At 29.5% G+C, this 15,508-nt stretch overlaps 3 protein-coding genes across 3 annotated transcripts; all 3 read left to right on the top strand.

Moving 5' to 3' along the window:
* The first annotated feature begins 55 nt into the window (after positions 1-55).
* Positions 56-1,098, top strand: Tsp_00659 (ATP-dependent RNA helicase abstrakt). Its single transcript, XM_003376397.1, has 5 exons — positions 56-63; positions 143-182; positions 416-467; positions 611-721; positions 962-1,098. Exons 1-5 carry the CDS (start codon positions 56-58, stop codon positions 1,096-1,098), a joined length of 348 nt encoding a protein of 115 aa, XP_003376445.1.
* Positions 1,099-1,394: 296 nt separating this feature from the next.
* On the top strand, positions 1,395-2,117 carry Tsp_00660 (conserved hypothetical protein). Its single transcript, XM_003376396.1, has 3 exons — positions 1,395-1,484; positions 1,778-1,988; positions 2,071-2,117. Exons 1-3 carry the CDS (start codon positions 1,395-1,397, stop codon positions 2,115-2,117), a joined length of 348 nt encoding a protein of 115 aa, XP_003376444.1.
* An 11,173-nt stretch (positions 2,118-13,290) lies between these two features.
* On the top strand, positions 13,291-14,859 carry Tsp_00661 (5-hydroxytryptamine receptor 1D). The gene has a single exon (XM_003376395.1). It carries the CDS (start codon positions 13,291-13,293, stop codon positions 14,857-14,859), a length of 1,569 nt encoding a protein of 522 aa, XP_003376443.1.
* The last annotated feature ends 649 nt before the right edge of the window (positions 14,860-15,508 follow it).

Genomic DNA, 15,508 nt, shown 5'->3' with positions numbered 1-15,508 from the left:
TGAAAAATGATCCCCTCTCCCAATTTTCTATACTTGGTGCCAAAATACTTTGGTAATGGAAGGGTGGATTAATATTTCAGTGAAACAAATTTTTTTCTTTAACCATAAAAATGAGGATATTCTTAATTTTTATTTTTTTCAGTTATATTGTTGTTTTAAATGAAGTTTATTTTGTGTACAAAGTAATTAGGTTGCACTTTTTGTATATACTTGTAGCAGTTGTTTGTTAAATTTCATTTTTTTAATGTGTTATATTTTGCATGTGAATAGATCGAAGCATTTTTTATAATGTCATTTTATAATTTTAATTTAAATGATATATTGCATTTATTTGAATTATTTTGAATTTTGAAAAATTTTATTATCCACTTATACCATGTTTACTGTTATGCTTTCTGTTGTTTGTTGGTTTCAGTTCATCGTATTGGACGCACAGGTAGGCATCACCAGAAAGGCAGAGCAACAACGTTTGTCAATCGATCATGTGGTATGATTTGTGTTATTGTTGTTTTTTTTAGATGATACTGATTTGTTAATTTTGATTTGATTGTCGAATTCATTTTTTCAGTTAATTTTGCTTGTATAATAATCAGTGTATTTTTTGTTTAAGACATATCAGTTCTTCTGGATTTGAAGCATCTTTTATTGGAAGCCAAGCAAGAAGTTCCGTTGTTTCTTTCGTCTTTCGAAGCTGAAAGTGAAAAATTGCTGGAAATTGGAGGTTTGTATTTGTCATTTTGTTCTTGTTTGAAGAATTTTTCAATTCCACTCTGTTAACTGCAGATCAGTTATATGGCATTGTAAATTCTATCTACCCTTATAAAACAAATGTCATCAGCTAATCAACCGTGCAGTCATATTTATTTATTTATTTTAATATTACATTAATTAAATAATGAATGAAAGAACAATTTAATTAATTAATTAATTAATGTTCTTGCTCTTTTTTTCTATTTTATAGACGAACGTGGTTGTACGTTTTGCGGTGGTTTGGGACATAGAATTTCAGACTGTCCGAAATTGGAATCACTGCAGAATAAGCGAGCGCAGTCTTTGAACAAGAGAGATTTTCTGGCATATAACACAGCTGATTGGTAGCGGAAAAGCAATGCTGGTTGTTGCTTCAATTGTTGTTTTTGGCATTTTAAAAAATTTGATTTGTAAAAAATTCATTCAGCTTGATTTTTTTTTCAAATATTTGTTTGAAGAGGAAGAAGAGGAAGATTATGTTTGCTTATGTATATTTTTTATAAATGAAATATATGATAAAAATGTATTATTTTGCACATAAAATTTTTCAAAGCAGTTCTTATTTGGAACAAACAAACAAACAAATAAATAAATGTGTATAATCGAAGCTATATTTAAAGTGCAAAATTTTGCACATATTATTTATGGAACATTCTTCAGCTGATTCTCATCGTGCCATTTCGATTTGCAGTGGAAACGTTGATGTGGAAGTAGATAACAATTTTGGCGGAAAGGTTTTTCAATTCTTTGTGAATTATTTATTCTTTTTCAATAATTTTTGATAAATTACCGGCATTTTGAAGAAAATTCGACTTGGATGAAAATTTTGTCGATCGCTGTTTTTTGCTGTTTATCCAAATCTCTGACATCATGTACAAAAGAAGAGGAAAAAGAAGCATTGTTTGCCAAAATGACAATTGCAATACAAATACAGATTTTAAATTTAAATTCGATTAATTTCATTTTTTTGTTATCGTTGTTGTTTCAATTAGGGATGTTGATTTTTGAAGTTTTGGAATTTGGTCAGCTGCTCGCGTTCACAGAATGCAGTATTAAAAGTCATGCAATGCGCAATTGCTTGCATTGTGGAACCAGTTGTGTCACTTCTAATAAGCAGAGTTATTCGTTTGGAGCTGAGCAACATTTCTATTCTCAGACATCCGTCTCATCATCGTCCAATGCTCTCTTCTCTCTTTATTATATTATAACTATTGCCGATGCACTTGGATGGATTAATAGTTAATTAATTAATAATTCCTTCCACCGCGTCTTATTGAACGATAGTGAGAAAAAAAATTTATTCACAAATTTTTTATTCAGCTGTTCGATATAATCGGATGTTCTGTTTAGATCTCAATCTTGGCTAGCTTCAGCAGCAGTATTGAGTTAATCTCAGGTTATATAGCAGCTGTTTATGGAAGTCTGAAAATTTCAAGTATTTTTTTCTTTTCTAAACAAGGGTAGTAACAGTGTTTGAATTTAATGTTAATAAAATTTAATAATAATTTTAAATTAAATCAGCATATAAACAAATAATATTTGTTCATGTAGCTGAATTGAATTGTTGTTTATTTGAAATTTAATTGTCAACAGATGCACGAATTGATGTATTTTTTAGAAATAAAGTTGTAATTCTTTTTGCAGCGACTTGCATTTTACTGAAACGGTACTCGCATATTAAGATATGTGTATTATGTGTGAATCATATGTATACTTCAAAGTAGAAATTGTTCATTTGTATATATTATTTGCAGTGAGTTTGTTGCTTTTGTGCTTTTCAACTTTGGTCAGATCGAAAATGTATGGAGGGTTTAAAAACTTTTTTTTGAAAAACTGATGCAATTTTATTCAAAAATTCGATAAAGTTTGATTTTATAAATAACTTTTACCATCAGCACGTTCGTTAAGCATGCTGAGTGCACAACTTGAAGAGTGAATAAGAAATTACAGCTATGCACTGCCAAAAAGGCTACATTATTGATTTTTAATTTTTATTTTTTTCAAATCCAAATCATGTGATAAAGCAATTCTTTGCATGCCGAAATTATTGCAGTTGTTAGCTTTTATTTTTGCTATTGCTCAGATGCGATGAACTGCTTCTCACGAATTCTGACCTTGTTGTAGAACAAAAGAAACTCTGAAACTGTGGAATTTTACTCTGCTGCAATGAGCTAAAGCATGACACTATTTTTTCACTTCATCATTTACATGTTTTTTTCTAGTAAGCACTGAAACACAGAAATTTTGAATGGCACTGCGCTTGAAATGCACGTTTGTGCACGGAAAAGCAGTATACGCGGACATATTAGTGCAAAAAACCTTTTGAATACCACTAGTTCATCTGTGCACTGTAATAATATTTTTCCGCACTTGGTGATTTCATTTCATGCAACAAAGATTAGTTTAATATTTTTGAGTAAAGTGAAATTATTTACAATTTTGAACATATATGAAATAAATTTTTTAAAATTATTGCTAACACCAAAATTGTACAACTGAAAAAAATGAATAAGCTGTGACAGCAATGAATATAGCTGAAGACTTGATAAGAATCAAATGGATCATTTATTTGAATTTACATAATTGCGTTAAAATTAATAAAGCCAACCTTAAACCAAATAAAAAGACTGAATAATTGAAGAATAGACCGCTTTATTTTGCAAACATAACTGTGCAGCTTTATGCTTTGCAGTTTAATTGCGCATGTATATATATATATATGTAGTTTCTGTTAATCATTCAGTAGCCTATTTTCAAGAATTGATGCCAAGCAGAGGATGGTTTTATTTCCGTACCAAGAAATAAAGGGAACATTTGTTCGATAATGACAAACTGAATTTGCTAAACTGCTAATCGAATTACAACAATGATTATGCTCACGGACGTTGTTTTCAGCTCACAGCTGGCAGACAATCAGTCATTTTGTAGGATCTTTCTTTATAGTACATATTTTTGAGCAAACAATTTTCATATTTTCTAGCAAAGTTCAAATTGAAATCAACAGTCATTTTGTATTTATTTTTGAACGGTGCTGAGAATGCCGCATAGCTACCGAGCATCAGAAGCTTTGTCGAAGCTGGCTCATGTGACTGACGTAATGACAAAATTACAGACGTAAAGCGTTTTTGAATGCGGATTTCTATAAGAATACGACATTTGCATCAGCATTCCATTCATTGCTTTTCACTTCAAGTGGAGAGAAGCAAAAGGTACTTGGAAAAGCTTCTCTAATATTTGCAAATGGTCATCTGAAAAAAATAGTAAGATGTGTTTATCACCTTGCATGTTATATAACCAAATACATTTGTTCTGATGTCGATGCTGACGTGTGCAATTGGATAGAATCTAATCTGTATTATTGCTCAGACATTTTCCCATCTCCCGTTTGTATTTTAATGTAAGCAGTACAATGCTGTTCAAAAAAATTTCAAGCAAGCAATATTGTTTGTATTCAAACAGTTAATTCATCAACATCAACAATATAAACGAAATGGGTGAGAAATATTCTGACGTAGATAGTGAGATAAAGCAGATACTAATATTCAAAGTTGTTTTCAAATACAAAACAGTCTGTGAGCATTAACAACAAACAGTTTATAGAATAGCACACTAGCACTGACAGCTATCTGCTGTATTGAAAATTGTTGTGGATAAGTTTATTTATCTTATTTTATCTTAATTTCATATTTCTCAATATTTCAAATCAAAATGCATTTTCTAATTGAAAAAAAATTCAACTGAAGATGATAAGTGAATTTGTAGTCTTTATTCTGCCACAAGTTTCTATTGTAATCTGATAGCATTGTTTGGACGCATCAAAATGAGAGCGTCTACTGCTATTGGCATTGATTTGCTTTACGTTTATGCGGTATTTATCTGAGCTAGATATTATTTTATTGACATTTCGATCATATTTATTTGAAAATTACGTTGAATTTATTAAACTTAGCAAATCCAAATTGGAGAAATGCACTGCTAACTGTTAAACATTTAAAATTCATTTCATTTGTTGCTGCTTTTAAACTGTAGCGTGCATGCTCAACTGGTAGGCTATTCTTTTTTTTTAATATTTCTAATCATATTTTATACTACTAACGTACAAAGAGCAGTATGCAGCTGAGCAAGTTCACTTTCTACTGCACGCTTTAGTAAGAAATATTTTTTGATTGCGTTTATTATTCAACAATATTTTGCAAAATGATATCTTATATACATATAAATAAATAAATAAATAAATGTGTGTTGAAGCATTTCATTGAAATAATATTATCAAATTTTTATAATATTTTGATAAAAATGAAAAAATATTTAGAAATATTAGCTAGTTTAAACATTTAGTTTTTCTTTAAAAAAGCACCAATTTTCCAAATTTGCTATCTTGTCTAAGTGTTGTCGCCTATTTTGCTGCAATTGCGGACATTTGTGTGTGTGTAACCAAATTTCCAAAAAAATAATTCCAAATAAAAGGACACAATTTTGTTCAATTTGAATAATATTAAAAATATTCTATTATTTGTTTTATAACATATTTTTTAATATGGTTCTGTATTTTAGCTTGTCACTGTAGCTCTGTTGTTATTTATTGTAATGCATTTTTTCATTATTGCAATTTTCAAAAAATGTGCATTGCATGAAAGAAATGAAATTGATCTCTTTTCTCATATAAAACAGCATTTATTTTTAACATTAATTTTTTATGTACAGAAGAATTAGAAAATTGACTTATAACTGAATAAGACGTTGTAAATAATATAATCATGTTTGAATGTATGCAAATGCATGTATGCAGATTTATAAAAAGTGTTTTAAAATGGTAACGGTTATTTTGCGTATTTTTTGAGCAAAGTTTAGCAAAAATAAATTAGTTGCATTTTTTTGAAGTGCTGCTTAGCTGAATGCAAGGACATTTTTTAAAATTTACATTTCCTGTGTTGCGCATATGTTTTTAATTGACTTTTATATTAAATTAAAATGCTCAATTCCCTCAAAGAAAATATCGTTCTAGTAAATGCTTGTAGTACAAGTTGGAAAAAATTAATTATTGCTTAGAAGCAAATTATTATTATAAACACAATGGTATGGAAGAAGCATTAATGTAAGGCAACCTGGGCAACAAGAGATTATTGGAAGTTACTACTGTTGTGTATTATTAGTTAATGTGCGAACAAGATATCAATCGTAAATCAAAACTTCTTAAACACAACTTACAGCAAAAGTGTAATTATGAATCACTCAACAATAATTTCATATCTTTGCAATATTCAAAATCTTAAGGGTGTAAGCTGATCAATAATTGCTTTTATATTTCCCTGAAGACTGCATATAGATGAATGATTATGGCAAATATTGCATAATATTAAAAACAGCATTACTTGAGATGATCCATACTTCTCTACAAATCTACTCGAGCGACATTATGTTAGTTCGTTTTTTTATTAATAAGCTATTCTTGTATCTATTTATTTTCAATAATTTTGAACACTCTGCTTAAAATTGCAATTGCAATGCAGACTTTAATTTTAAATTTATTATTTTGCGCATATTTTGCATTAGCAAAACTTTAGGCTGTGCAAGCAAGCAAAATTGACATATTGACTTATAATAATATTGCAACTGTTTCACTGCTACACTCCTGATTGAATCAATTTGTTTAATTTTGATTTTCTGATTATTATTTTAATTAAGAACAGAAATAAGGATTGCAAAAACTGAGTGTAAATTATGACTTTATAAAATTAAATTCATATAAGGCAACCCTAATTTTATAAAGAAGCTGTTTCTTCTCTCACAGGATAGAGAAAATTTCAATCGATCTTTAATTTTGAACTGACAGAAAACAAAATTTCACTTTTCAGAACCAATGATAGACGATATTATTAAGAATATAAAATCGATTTTCAGTTAGAAAAGTTTAAAACAATGTGATAGTGAGAAGTTCTTACTCTTAGCTTATTTTCAGCAGCATATAGTTGCAAAGGTAAACAAAACTTCATTCTGAAATAAGCAGATTGATATTGATTTAAATTCCATCTTATCGATTAAAGCTGGGAAAATTTTTGCAATTAAACTTTCATCTATACCATCTATTATTACTATGAAAAATAGTGGATGGAAATATTTTGAAAATAAATGAAAAATTAATTTTTGCATTTAGTTTGACAAAAGTAACGAAAGAATTGGTCAATTTGTTTTGATGCACAAATTTACAATTACAATGGATTAAATCGATAAAAAAACATGCAAGATGTGTTTTAATGTGCATCTTTGAAAAAATTTGAGGAATGCGATGTATTTTGCTACAGTAAGAGCTCTGACTTTGTCAGTTTTAACCTTTGACATACTTTGCATTGTATTTTACCATTCATGGTACTTTGAGTTATGCTGTTTCACTGAATAAAAATATTGTGATGTTAATTTTGTTCATAATTAATAAAGTAATAATGAATGATTTTTATCATAATACTAATTTACCAACCGATGTAAGATTTAATAAGAATATTCTACCTGATGATTCGTTAATTGTTCACGAATGCAAAAGTTTCATCCCATGGAGCAGCAAAATTATTTAAAAAGCCTCTTTGTAATGTTTGCAATGATTTGACATAAAAATAAGTACTACACAAAATTAACTGTTACTAAAATCAAGTATTATCACACAAACACGCAGAAGAGAGAAAAAGGGAGTGAGAGTAATATGGTGATCATTGGTTTAAATCAGTCGAGTTCAGAATAGAAAGTAATTGTGCTTAGTTTTGCTAGCTGGCTCATGTTTCTTGGCCATAATTTTCGTATATCCACGAGAGAATTGGTTGCTATTTGTCATTTCTTCACCAAATAATCTAAAATTTTAATTGATTTATTTTAAGAGCACACTCGTGTGCTTCTTGAAGTGCGCAAGTATCTTTTCGTGATTTGCAAATCAATGGACGGCTAACAAAAATCCAACACTGCACCCTCTGAATATGGAAGAATGCAACCAATTTTAGGCAAACTTATTCAATTATCTTCATCAGCGTCTCTTTCTGCTGATCAAAATGGTCTAAATCGTTCACTTTTAATTAGCATATCTTTTATTGCTTGAAAAGTGTCGATTGCGGTTTTCAGTGAAAAGCGATTGTCGCAAATTTAGAAAATCCAATTCAAATTTCTCTCACTCTGCAGTGTATCAATGTTCAAGTAAGATTTTGATAATTCTGCATGAAACCATCCAAAATAAGCAGCACTATATTTTGGCAACCTATTCTTTGTAATTAGTTTGCTAACAAGCAACTGATTTGAAATATAGCATTACAAATGCGATAAATGTGATGGTAAAATTTAAAATTATACTTTGAAATATGAATTAATATTAACAAATTGTTAATACATTACTATTGAAATCTAACATTTTACGAATTGCAAAACGAATAAGGTTATTAACCAATCAAAAAAGAAATATAAACAGAAAGAAATATATTCCCCAGTTTAATTTTTATTTGATTGTTGTAATCTATTGTTAATTGCTTAAAATGTTGCCAATTTTTAAAGCTGCAATCGTTTGGGTCTTCTTTATATTGCCAATAATCTTTTTCTTATGTGCAAATTTTCAGTTCCTTATAATTCATTGCAACATTACTTTTTTATTAATTTTAAAATTTAAATCGTAAATTCTATGCAAATTTATTATTACTGTCGTTGCTTTACGCGCGTGTATGATAAGGTAATTTAAATTTTCATTTTCATTTTTCAGTAATTTCAGTTGATTTCTCAAATACATAATTATTCTCGAGTAAAACATAAAAATGCAAAATGCACACTTATAACTAATTCATCGTTGTTGAATTTTAAAGTGAGATAATGTTGAACTAATGCTGTAAAATTTCATTCATATCATCACTTGGTTTTAAGTCGTTATGCTAAATTCTGCCAAACTGCACAAAATTTTAAAATAACAGTATCGCAGTTTCTTATAATCATTTTCATAAGATCATATAAATTATACATGAGAACTAGCTCAGAGACAAAAAGAATAGTTTTTGCACTTTTATTTTTATGAAATTGGAATAACGTGGATTTTTAATATACTGTCAGCATGTTTGTTAAAATTTGAGAAGGAATTTATATTTTTGCATATTTGGAAATTTATAAGAATCTGAATCTGATAAAATTCAGGCTACTATTTACGAAAAAAAAACTTTTATTTATGAATAATTTTAAATAAAACTTGTCACTTTATTTTCAATTTGACATCACACAAAATGTTAATTTCTTCTCTCATTTAAAGTTAAATGTTTTTAATTTAATTTTTTTTGTGTGTAAATTAAAAAAAATTATAAAGAATATTAAATTTTAACACAGTTGGATTTAATTTTAAATTGTAATGTAAAAAGATAATTTTGCCTGATATTAAGCATAAGGTATATATATAGGCTGTGAACAAACACACTTTATTTACTCTGAAATATTATTCATTCAAAATAACACGTTCCTGTTTATTATAAGTGTATTTTTAAAAAATTTCAAACTAATTGAATTTTTCGCTAACAGCTAAAAGAAAAGAATTTCCCTCATTTTATTCTATCATTATATATTATCAGTGTCTCAATGTGATTTTGCATATGTGATTTCAACACTGAAGAAAATTTATATTCAAACCAATTTCTTTAATTAGTAAAAAAATATTTGTTGCTGAACTGCTGTTGGAACTTAATGTCTCACAAAGCATTCACATTCTTTGCACCCTTTTCACTTGCAATGTAACAAATATTCACTCCTGTGTTCCTGATTTTTACAAATTAATCTAAATCTTAATTTTCTAATGTTTCATAATAATTCAGTCCGCTGCTTTATAAAACAGTTTTGTTCAATGAATTTGTGAATAATTTAACCAATCAATGAACCAGTAATTATTTGTAATTGTCATCAGCAAAGTAGTGATTGAATGTTATTTTAGCTATATCTGCATCACTCCGGTCAATTTTGTTATTAAAACAATAATGAAAATACTTTGCTTTATGCATCTTTCACACAATATTCATTTCAACATTAATAATTTGCACAATTTGCAGTTTGCATATTTCAAATTTTAATGCTAAAAATACGCCTGCATTTTTATTGCAGTAATTCTATTTGTAACATAAATCACAAAAGTATAAAATCTATATATTTTAATTATTACAGCATTTTGAGTATTTTTATTGAAACTGACGTGCTTACATTTATGGAAAAACTCCTTACAATTGCATTAATTATTAACGTGTGATCCTAAAAACATTGCAGAAGTGATCATTTATTTCAATGTTGTTTATCAGATTTTATTTTTGGATTTTGGACTGGCAAAGAGCTATAATTTGAAAAAGATTCCATTTTCACTTATCACTTCAACTCCGAAGTGTTCAACAACAACAAATGATTTGCTAAGTGCAAGTAATGCTGACAAAAAATTGTTGATTAGTAAAATTAAACTGTTCCATTAAAGATATGTTGTTTTTTAATTTATTGAAATGTTAAATAGAAAATTAAAAATAATATTATTTAGTGTAAATGCTGGAAAAAGAAGGAATTTTAATATTAAAAGAAGTAATTAAGAATTTTTTTTGTCATGCTAATATATATATATATATTTGAATATTTGAATTAAGTTGTTGTAAACTTGAAGCTGCCATTTTAATTTTAAAACTGATGCGCTAAGGTGACATAAAGTTAAAGGTTACTCAAAACATTCGAAACTTGCTTCATCTTAATCGCAAAGTACTAGAATTACATTACTAATTAGATTTGAAAAACAATTTTCATTCAAATAAAGCATAATATGATCTTTTAACGCCTGTCAAAAAATATGCTTAAATTTTATTATACGAACTGCTTTACTTAAACAATTTTCCTCTGATTTTATTAGAATGCTCCTTGTGCTAGCAACTTTTCTCAGCTTCAGCCTTATTGCAAAATTTTTTGCATTTGAAAATAAATTCCATTGTCGTAGGCGTTTATTATTGAGATGAAAAGTTTTTCATGAGGAAAACCTCACTTTAATGAGTTGTTTGTTTGTGTTCCCAAAGAACACCTTCATCTAATCATCAGGAAATATGGTAAATTCCTATATTCTTTATTCACTTGTAGGTAATAATAATCGACTTTTCAATGCCTCAAATTTCCTTATAAGGTCAGTTTACATTTCAATTTATTTGAAAGAATTGAACTATCTTTTAACAGTTTTGCACAATCAGTCTATTTGATTTTATGAAAAAGAGAAAAGATCATTTTATTCATCAATCTCTTGATTCGCATTTTAATTTGCTCGCGTTGGTGGTACGCATTTTAAGCACTTTTGTTGTTTAAGCTGCAGTTGACCAGTTGCATAGCGATTGATTTTTGCTTACATTGATTTGAAAAATGACCAATCATTTTCCTGCTGACATTTTATACCCTCATTTAACTGCAAAAGGATGTTAATTAGCATTATAGTTGTTCTCTTCATCACTTATTATCAAGTCAAGTCGTATTGATTATAAAGTTTTTAAAATCCCGCCTCAGAAGGTGTAACTGACTCTTATTTCTGCCATGATCTGCTAAAAGGCCATCTTCTACTTACTTGCATAATTGCTGCCTTTTTACACTTCTTTCTCAAGTAAAAATTTGTTTGATGTTAATATTTTTATTACCCAAATTCTTTCTCAAAGCAGAACTTTTCAGTATACTATTAATAAATAATACATTACACTGTACTATGAATACTTTGCATAATAACGAGTGACTGTAATTAATTGCTGCTTTAAAAATATTTTGTTTTATAGAATCATTCACAGCTATTCAGCATCTACAAGCAATCAACACGTTAATAAATATTTTCTTTCTTCCTTTGTCTTTGTCTAAAAAATAAAAATCCATTTTTCCTACCAGTGCGTTCTCTTCGCCAATTGGTAACAACAAAATAAAAGCAAGCTTTATTCATAAATATCCATATGCTTGATCACTGCTTACAACTTTACACGTATTCGTGCAGCTGAATTGAAAAAACATCATTTTTTCAAAAAATATTCCTCCTTTTTTCATGTATTCAACATAAATAAAGCAGTTTGTCTATTGCACTTAAATTTCCGTTTAATTTTAATTCCTGATTTTGCATTTATGTGCAACTGATTAAATATGCATCTTTTAATATATGATATTCCAAAAGCAAGTTTCAACAGTTTTACATTGTTTGATTGCTGATATGTAGGTGAATAGCATTTGCAATAATAAAATTATCAAGTCTTTTAGAACAAATAGTCATATTACATAAAGTGCAATTTATATTTTGTTATTAAATTACATTGTGAAAAGCGTTTTATTTTAGCTGAGTGGCTTAAGATCTCAGTTTTTCTATAATTCGCATTAATACGATATACTTTTAAATGGTTTTACATAATTTGAATAAAAATAATTAGTAAAAGTGAACTGTTCTAAACATGCGCATTATTTACTATTTATTTTTGAATGTTATTTGAAAATTCGAAAATTACCTCACATTTTTAACGGCTAACACTCATTAATTTAGTTACGGGATGTCAATTTTCTAATAGACAGATTTCATTACAAAGAATGATTTAAAAAAGTTTTCAGCTGACACATAATGCAGTAATAAAATTAAAATATAATAAAATCTAATACGTTTTTTGTTAAATTGTACTTTCAGATGAAAATAATTCAATATCATTAGCATATATGTTTGGCATGCTTAATATCTTTACTTGAAATGCATGGCAGTTTTGCTGTAGGTAAAAAGTTCAATATATCGTTTAATAAATTTATTCTGTTTATGCACTCCTGAGAGCAACCATCATCGTGCATGCTTATTAGAAGCTTTTTTGAATTTCTCTATTTCTCTGTGGAAGAGTTATTTTTTGCTAATTGATTTTTTTGGTGCCAAGATTTAATATTTATTTAATATTGACATAATATAATTTTTAAAAATATAACTTAGTTCATGCAGTTTTGTAGAAAACAAATGAAAATTTTATTTTAATATGAAAAATGTTCTCAGAAACTTTAAAAGCATCTTTACAAACGATATCTTATAGTAAATTACAACTTATTACATTTTATGAGTTACAATTTTACTGTTCAGTTTACATTAATAGCAAAGTTCATTTTAATTAAATGCTTATCCAAAGTTATTCGTAGAATTTTATGTGACTTCCAGATGCACTTTTCAGATGTGCCTCGTCAAAAAGACAAAAATCCAAATAGTAATCGATTAGTAGTTTTGATTTCAGTGTAATTGATTTATTTTTGTTTAAATATCTATTAAAGTTTTTATTGCTTATTCAATTTTTGATCGTTTTCAAGTGATATGAAAATTATAATTTAGTTATGGAATGATTTTGAAGAACAGTGGACGATAAATAATATTGCAATAAATTTTGGTTGAACTTGAAAATTGGTTCGATTCCAACACGTGAATAAGATATACAAAGTTAATGGTCTATCAACTTATTGATATTGGTCCGTTTCCTGTAAGTGTTGTAATCTGAAAATTTTGCTAATAGCAGATTGCATCATCTAAAATCAGCATTAACTGGCATGCACTGGCTGACCCTGGTTTGGGTGATCGTGCTTGCAGTAATGTGTCTGTTTGCAATTATTGGAAATGGACTGATTATCTTGTCCGTATCCGTTTACCGAGGCATGCAGACGACACCGAATATTCTTCTCGTTTCATTAGCCACTGCCGACTTCCTTGTTTCAATTTTGGTAATGCCAGTTGCCTTGATCGATATGGCATTCAAGCACACATGGCAATTTGGAAGGTTGATATGTCGTTTATGGAGCACAGCTCATGTTCTCCTCTGCACTGCTTCAATATTGAATTTGTGCATTATCGGTTTGGACAGGTATTTTGCCATCACTGATCCACTGAAATACAAAGGTCGACAAACGAGGCGTCTTGCAATAACCGCACTGCTGTTTGTTTGGTGCATTGCGCTTTTGATTTCAAGCTTACCGCTAGTAATTCCGGCGTGGGAGTTTCCTGATCAGCTTGATTCTTGTACTTATCCGACTATGCTTTCGTACCGAATTTATTCATCAATGGCTTCGTTTTACATTCCACTAATGCTTATTCTTTTCGTTTATTGCAAAATTGTTCGCGTAATACGGTGCAGGTTAAGAACCATAGACAGTCTGAACAGTGAATGCAATCGGTTGTCTGAGGTGAAACCATTGCAGCACGCATTGATCGAGCAATCCCTGAGTGAAAAATCACAATCAGTTGTGCTCTCAAGCGACAACTCGAACAGAACATCTCTGGGCAATGCCCAACGCCCATCGAACAGTCCGGCTGATGGATTTTCCGGATGCATCATATTCGGTTCGTTTTTTACAGTTTTAAGCTGGACACAGTCAACACTGCAGCTGTTATCCCCAAATGGAAGTGGTCGCGCAAGACGCGTTTGCAAAGCTCAACCCAAAGGAAGAACAATACGCTCATTTTCCACTATTGCCACTAATACAACAACTGGCCCTTTTATGAGTGAAGCAAGGATTGCAAAACCGTTGAAAACGAGTTCTTCGTTTTGTCAAACTAATCAACAAAGCAGAAAAGCGTTTGCTGTGATTTCAAATAATCGTCACAGCCACGACAGTGGTGGTCCAGAAGCCGGCAGAAGGTTCCATTCATTTTCAGGACTCTTCAACAATGAAATCTCAATAACAAGACGCCTGTTCGCTTCATCCCTGCAAGCCAAAGAACGTCGGGCGATAGTGGTTGTTTGCATAGTGGTGAGCGGCTTCACCGTATGCTGGCTTCCGTTCTTCACCTTGCATCTCATCGAGCCAATTTGCCACGCGCATCCTGGCGTGGGAAAGCTCAAAGAAAATTTGGCGGAAAATTTCCAAGTACCAAGCACGCTTTCCGTTTCTGAAAATTTGTACGAAACCAGCAGCGCCAAATTTTCATGTCCAATTTCACCCGCTTTATCAGATGCGTTTCTGTGGCTGGGCTATTTTAATTCCCTTGTCAATCCACTTATTTACTGCTTTTGCAATCAAGACTTTCGACGTTGCTTCAAAGACATCGTTCTTTGTAAATGTCGCCGAAAATCTGGAACCAGAAGACTTTCCATGAGACATCTGTATCAATCAAGAGATTAATATGCCACTCGTTTACTTTCAAAAAGGGGATAAACTTAAAAACTGTTCATAAATTATCTATCATTGGTGCTTCCATGACAGTCGCACTTTTCAAACGACTGTCAACCATAATATTATAATTTACATGATAACTACTTTGTAATTATCATGTAATTTTTTCTGTTTAGATGAAAATGAAATTTTTCAATTACAAACATTAAAATCGATAAATTTGAATCAAAGCTTGCAATTGAATGACGTAAGCAAAAGTATGGCGATAAAAAAGGTTCAACTAAAATAAACGCTTCGTTGCTAATTTAATCAACTGAACTTTATTTGAATGAAAAGATTGTTCTGAAAAATAGAAAATAACAAATGCATAAACTGCTAATTATTCTAAAACGCCTGGTTAAACTGAGCTACGCTTAAACATCGTAATGTATAAGTTATAAGATGGCCTACAACCAGCTGTTCACATGCACATATGATCCGTTAATATAAATGATGTGAATTAATTGGTTTTTGAGAGTAGGGATTTTTTTCATTTTTACATTCTAATGTTAAATAACAGTCTTCAAAATTATGTCAACAGTTAAAAGTTTAAAGCAAATTCTGAAAGATGATACATTTTTTAAAATCATTCTTAAATTATCTGACAAAGAAGTTGCAC

Source organism: Trichinella spiralis, assembly GCF_000181795.1.
Source record: "Trichinella spiralis strain ISS 195 chromosome Unknown Scfld4, whole genome shotgun sequence".
Classification (NCBI taxonomy): Eukaryota; Metazoa; Nematoda; class Enoplea; order Trichinellida; family Trichinellidae; genus Trichinella; species Trichinella spiralis.
The sequence above is the reverse complement of the archived record's forward strand: the minus strand, read 5'-3'. Positions and strand labels throughout refer to the sequence as shown.